Source organism: Grammomys surdaster, unplaced genomic scaffold (genome assembly GCF_004785775.1).
Source record: "Grammomys surdaster isolate TR1022 unplaced genomic scaffold, NIH_TR_1.0 188, whole genome shotgun sequence".
Taxonomy (NCBI): domain Eukaryota; kingdom Metazoa; phylum Chordata; class Mammalia; order Rodentia; family Muridae; genus Grammomys; species Grammomys surdaster.
In genome coordinates this window covers 12034010-12041218 of record NW_021604633.1, presented here as the reverse complement: position 1 = coordinate 12041218, position 7209 = coordinate 12034010, and the positions used below count along the sequence as shown (strand labels likewise).

Sequence of the window (7209 nt, the reverse complement as noted above, 5' to 3'; positions counted from 1 at the left end):
GGGAGAGGGAGGAGAGGGAGAGGGAGAGGGAGAGGGAGAGGGAGAGGGAGAGGGAGAGGGAGAGAGAGAGAGAGAGAGAGAGAGAGAGAGAGAGAGAGAGAGAGAGAGAGGTGAATACAACCTCAATGGATATGGTTTATTACATATTTAGTGAAAACAAAAACAAATAATTTGCATTAATTTTAACAGGAAACAAGTAAGAAAAACATAGGCAAAGAAATGCTTTCATTTTTCATTAGCTAAGTAGCTCCTGTGGGTTTCATGTAAGATACCGATCTCTCTGTGTGTCAGTGATGGAGCATGGGTGCCATGTAAGATATCTATTTCTCCCCATGTCTTCCTGACGTAGCATGGACAACTGACAGGACCTGCAGACCTGTGAGCATTAAGGATTTTTCCAAGATCCAGAGGTGAGTTGTTTTATGCTTCTTACGCCCCAGAAAGCAATGCAAACCGAAAAGAAAATCTAAAGAAAGAAAACAACAAAAGTGAGTCAAAGCTTTTGTTCCTTTGAGTTAAATTATTGCCTGGGAAGCCTGGGAAAAGAAAACACAAATAATTTTACACAGTCAAATTATTTAAAACTTAGCAATCTGTTCAAGGATGGAATTCAGTCAAATTAACAATAAGGCATGATATGTGAAGGTAAAAATAAGAGTAAGAAGTTTTTTTGCTCTTTTACTATTACATATATGAATATGGGTTATTTAAAGGCATGGCGTTATATAAACTAGACACTGGACATAATAGAACAGGGTTTCATTCTGCATTTCTGGGTACTGAATGCTGTGTGTTCTAAGTTAGATGATGTCATTGCTTCACTAGTTTAAGGGGGCTTAGGAATATGAGAAGTGAAAACACTGATGAAGAATCATTTTCCTCCAAAGCGATACAATCTAGCCAAAAATGCATTTCATTCAACAGGAATGAAATCCACAAAACTGTGGCTAATTTGCCTTCCCCATCTTTTGATCTTACTATGTATTAAAATGTAGCTGCAAAACTTTTTTTTAAATTGAAGATACATCTAAATTCTAAAAATCAGCCTGGGAAGTCCATTGATCTTAATTTCTTGCTTTTGAGTAACACCACAAACTCAAAACAAGTCACCAAAACTTTATATGTGAATTTAGCAATAAGGATGACACAGCTATTCTCAGCAAGAAAAATGGCTGTAGGATTTTTTTTTCTCTGCATAATCTAAATACTTAATCCCATAATGCACCTGGCTATGCACTGGTTGTGGGTTGTGTACCTTCAGGTTTCACCTATGTGAGCTCTTCCCTTTGTTCCTTTTGTTAAGCTATAGAATTGCCTTTGAATCTCCATTTCAGGAGAGTTTTAGACTGATGATGAAAGAAACAACCAAGCTCATTGTAGTAAGTTTGTAATAAGCCAGACTTATTGTAATAGGTATGTGAGTCACCTCCCTATATCATCTCTTTATATGAACTGTGCAAATGTCTTCTTCAGAATATGACAATACTATCAGTTTCCTCTCCCTAAGAAGGTATTTAGTGTTTCTGGAAGGTGAATTAAAATATTCAGTGGAAAACTATTTAGCAGTAGATGCAAGCATGAGAGTATGCTCAGGTGAGGTACTGATGTAAAGATAACAACGTCGACCATCAATTTACACAAATATCCTTGCTCTCAGAATCAGGATAACAAACTAATGTCAGCAACAAACAAACAAATAAAATGACCCCAATTAGACACAATAAATTTTGCTGCATATTGATGCTTGGATGTGATGCATTGTCCAACTTCACTTCAACCTCCTGGTTGTTTCTAGATGATCAACAGCTGGAATATTGTCTAGTCTTACAAAGTTGTTCCCTTCACTCTCTTCATTCCTTTGAGCCTATCATACCCCAAAAATGAAAAATAAAATAAAAGTCAGTACATATATTCGAGCAGAAGACAAGAATAATATTAACATTTTGGAATTGCTTCAGAAGTCAAGCACAATGTGTTTAATGGCTGGTTTTCAAATTATTTCTTTGGACTGTTACTCAAGAGAAATGACCTGATGACATTTCTCATGGCAGTGCCAGGTAAAATAACACCAGGAGAAGAAGAGACTTGTCAGTACTCCTAAATTTGAATAGCAAGTTCCTTTTGTTTCTGAAAATGAGTTATTTTTCACAAGGTAGGTGAGAAAACATCTTCACAAGACATTCAGAGATGATGTCTATAATATTGGTAAATTTTTGAGTTCAGCATATTAATCAAGCAACTAGTACATCCTAGTAGAATCTGAAATATATGTGGCAATAGAAGAATTTATTAAGTTTGAATCTAGTATTTAAGATCACAAAGATTTTTCTCCATGGAAGAAGACTGGACATTAATTTTCAGGAAACCTCCAAAACATTATGTAAAATTTCATGTATCAGAAGTAATTTTTTCTAATCCCCAAGCATGGATGGTCTCATTTAGATTATGAATACTTCTGTCTAGCTTCTTAGTGATACTTAAAAGTCTTAACTAAAACTAGAATGAAAACTTAAAAATTACAGGTTATGACATTTTTACTAATTCACAAGGAAGCCTTTCCAGCTTTGAAACTCTGGTCCAGTTGGATCCTATAAACCTCCCTAAAACCAAAGCCCAAGCACTGATTATTTCTTACCCACCCCAAATACAGTCAGCACCCTCCCGAGTAGCTGGGTTCATATTTTTTCAGTTTCTCTGTTTGGGGCTTCTAGAGACTAACCTTCTAAAGAGACATACAGCTGGTAGATCTCAGGTGACTCAGTCAGACCTGACTAATGTGCTGTTAAGATGCTCGTGTCAGGCATTCTCTTGGTGTTTTAAGCATGCTGTGTTGTCTGAACTCTACAACACAGTTTGGAAGTCTGGTACGTCAGTTGTGGATGAATCGGTAGGAGCTCAAATGTGTTAATGTATGATTACCAGGCAATCTCAAGAAGATCAATAGCTGGGGCTGAGCTCCATATTTGTGGTAGTTCCCAGAAAGTCCCTGTGTACGGATGACTCTGATAGGTAGATTACTGACATGAGCATTCCATCAGAGTTATATGATAGGTTTTCTTTTAAGAGCAAGAATTCTGATTTTCAGTTTTTAAAGACAATAACTGCTATGCTTTAAGATGTTTTCATAGGCAACATTTTAATGATGAAAATTAGACTTTTAAAATATATGACCATATACATTGACAAAGGGTCACAGAAATGACATAAAATGATTATGTCCTTCTAAAGTTGTCCTTATAGTTGGCTCTTTGATACAAATTTTAAAGTAGAGGAAAACTAATTACTTTTATATTTCTGAACATATATGAATAGGTTTCACATATAACCATATATAACAAAAAATAATTTAGTAGAAATAATTATTTGTCATGAAATTCACATAAACACTTGATTATTAATATCAATTCTGTTAATTTTTTCTTTTTTATCTTTTATTAGGCTACGCATTTGTGTTTCCATAGTTATTGAGATTGTGTTTCATTCATCAACAGATCATTAATATATCTCTTAGTCAAATAAAATAAAGGCCTCTACATCCTTGCTTAAGCATAGTGGCAGAGTAAATAGATATTGTAGCATTTGACCCATATTTTTATATGTTACTCTAACATATAAATGCTTTCTGATGCATACAAATTCAATCTTTCCTCATTTTTATCCTAGTTCTGGCTAAGTCCCTTGATTTTAACAGCTGGATGCATACTATGAAACAGAGGAAGTTCATTCCCAGTGTCAAGCCCTCCTTGTGCTAACACATCATTAGTAGGCCTTGTCTTCGGGCTATTTTTCTGACTTCCTAGAGACTTTGACTCTCATGCCTGAACTTTGACCTTTACAGATGCTCTCTATGTTTTTTCCACCTCATTCTAGAAAGATCATCAGTTGGCAGGTGGCTAATCTGAACACCTAATCCCTGTTAAACACCAGTGGGAGCTATTGCCCCTCCCAGTTAAGTCTGTTTCTAAGACCTTGTTGAAAATGACTCAAATATAAGCATATCAGGCTTCTACCCTACTGGAGGGAGACTCACACATGCAAGAGTAGTTTTATGCAAACGACATGCCAAAAAGTTGCAAATTCTCAAATCACAAGCCAGAATGGTTGACTTCTTATATTCCTCTGTGCTTATTGATCTCTTCTGGTTTGGGCACACTGAGTATAGCCATTCGAATAGACCCAATGTCCAAAAGAAACAAAAATCTTGTTGAACAGTAGGCCATTGCAATGACAGCTAGTGAGCAGTACTATAGCTTCTATGAAGGCTTTAAAAACAGTTTTCATGGCATTTAACTTTGATATAAATTTGCAGGTAAAACATGTGATTTAAATTTCTTGAATTATTGACAAGAGAACGAACACGTATGGGATATCTTGTAGCTTGTCTTTGGCTACTTTGTGAGTTCTTCTTTCTTCTACCCTTCTCCACACTTATTCTCCCACAATTTCAACGCCATAACCCTAAATAGAAAAGAAAAAAAGTATAGACAAGAAAGGAAAGAGATCCCTGAAGAAAGTCAGGGGTCAGCAGTATTATTAGACTACCTTCTGCTGATTACAGGCATTGAGTTCCTTGGGGGTAAGTTTGATCTTCTCTGTCAGATATCTAATATCTTTTTGTTGTTGTTTCCTTTCTGTGCACTACTACTTAATAGACCACAACCAACAGCAACTAACAATAACCAACGAGCCACCCCTATTTTCTGGGATTTAGCATATATATATATATACCCTCTAAAAAGTCCTCAGATTCCAAATATCACAGAAACTACCTGCAGTCACAAGCATGTCTAACGTGTTAAGTCATGTTCTGTAGGGGAGGATCATTTATTCTATGTGACTAAGGAAAGAACCTCAATTATTAAAATAGGAAACTACATTTTGGTGAATACTAATAATCATTTTATTCCATCAAAATTTATGCAATTGTATAAATTCATAAAAAATGTACATTTCTATAATTCCCTAATACTCATGTTAAGCACATATACTCATTTGTAGCTCTGACAGCTATTATATGAGACCTAAATAGAAGATATTTTCTATAAAATTTACTTCTTTCCCATCCAACTATTAATATGTATAAATTGAAAACAGTAAAAATAAAACATTATCAAATGAAAGTTACTGCTTCCTTGGCTGGAGTTAAGAGAACTGAATATCATGCAGATGGCCTGGTGTTCCATTTCCACATCCATCTGATGACTTACAACAATCTGTAACTCTGATGCTAGGGTTCTGATGCACTCTTCGGACGTTCACAGGCACCAGGCACACACGTGGTGCACATATACCTAATGCAGGAAAGCACCCATATACATAAAGTAAAATCATCTAAAAGTCCCAAAGATTGTTTCTCTAATGTCAGTGAAGGTTGAAAAACAGTTAACTGGCTACTGTGAGGATTGTCAACAATTATTAGTAAGAACTGCTTTAATGGAAACATGAAAAGTATTTAAATTATATAAAATTACCTGGAGAAAAGTGAAATCACACTTCAAACACCGTGCTTTCAGTATTTTAGAAATGACATTTGAGCATTATGGACTTAAGAACTCAAACACTGAATTTGTCTCTGCTTGTAATATATTCTACAAATATCCTAGATATTGACTCATATGTTTCCAGACACTGCAGTATTACTGAGAAGTCTTGAAGTGTGTGTATGTGTTTATTTCTAAATAATGTTTTATAATGTAATCATACTACATTTAATATGAGGTCTTTGGAAAATTTACTACTGATTACGTTTAAAATGAACTGCATATATGAAAATGAATGAAAGATATTAACCTTAAAAAGGCAACATGTTTATGCTCATATAGAAATGAGAATTGTTTGGACAGAATATATTTCAGTCTTTAAGTATCTGCTGATACTAGTTTTAAGTAAGAAATTACATTAAATATCCTTGTTCAAGTTAACTAAAGTACAGCTTTCAGATAATGTAGCAAAGCACCAGAAGTCAGATTTCTTCTTAAAGCTTTTAGCTGACATCTATACTGTGAAAACGCAGGTATTTTACTATTTCACACTAAGATAAGGCAACAGAAACAGTAAAAAAAAAAAAAATCCCTAGATTACTGATACAACAGTCAAATCATCCATGTTAATTAACTCTTCAACCTCAACCTGATAATCTTTTATCATGTACAATAGTGTACACACTTCTGAAAGTCTAGATCACCTGAGAATGTGTGTATTCCTTTCAGCTCTATTTGTGAAATAGTCTGCTCTTTATTCAAACCACACTTGAATTATCACATAAACGCTTGGGAATGACAAATATTCTTTATAAGATTAGAGATCACTTAGAGGTCTACGAAGCTTACCTACATTTCCGAGAACATGTTTGAAGACAGTTGGCCTGAATTAGCTACCGTGCATGCAAACCCATCTGGTTGGAATTGTGTAAACTATAATTACCATAGAGTGAAAATACATGCTACATTTCTCAAAACATCTGGGGACTTTTCTTCATTGAATTTAAGGATTGAATTAATTATCTGTATTGATACACAGCTTTTAGGAATACTAACATGACAAAGCTTTGTTTTCAGAGTATAGTATCTCTCATTCGATTTGGGAAAAATGCTTTTGATTTGTTGCTGAATTGTTTTCTTGCTTATAAGCAATAGTTCCCATCTTCTACAGATTGTTTTTTTCTTATAGTTTCTAAAGATTTTATTATATCCTCACTGTCGATGCTTTCTTCTGATTTTTGGTTTTGTTTTGTTGTTTGTTTGTTTGTTTTCCCCTTTCTTAAGTTAAACATTCTTTAGTTTCGAAGTTGAAAGTGAAATTAGAGTGTACTCACTGAGCTGGGTAGTGAGTCACTTTAGGGGAAACGGTCATTTTTATGGGACTCTGTATACCAGGCATCTTCTTGTATTTATGATGGAGCAGCCCATTGTTTTCTTTGTATGCATTTGAGAAGAAGATAGAACAAAGCAAAGCAGCAGCAAACTCATTAGCATGAGCAACCTGTTTTAGCTTTTAAAAAGCTGGAACTAAAACCAGAGTAAAAAGAATAAGAAGCACTTGAACATTACCTAGTTTTACTTTGTGCTGAAACTTTTATATACATTGAAGTTACTGATGGGTAAACCATTCTAAATACTCTGACATTCATTGTGGTCTAAAACTCAATGAACTGTGAACTGAACTCTCTCTCTCTCTCTCTCTCTCTCTCTCTCTCTCTCTCTCTCTCTC

General features: G+C 34.8%; 1 protein-coding gene across 3 annotated transcripts in view; it reads right to left on the bottom strand.

Moving 5' to 3' along the window:
- Window positions 1-19: 19 nt before the first annotated feature.
- The window catches only part of Agmo (alkylglycerol monooxygenase), a 309056-nt gene continuing 301866 nt past the window's right edge, over window positions 20-7209 (bottom strand). For all 3 annotated transcript variants that reach the window (XM_028768813.1, XM_028768815.1, XM_028768816.1), the window contains one exon: window positions 20-466. In XM_028768813.1, the coding sequence (XP_028624646.1) occupies window positions 386-466 (81 nt within the window). In that variant the 3' untranslated portion in view covers window positions 20-385. The remainder of the gene's footprint in view (window positions 467-7209) is intronic.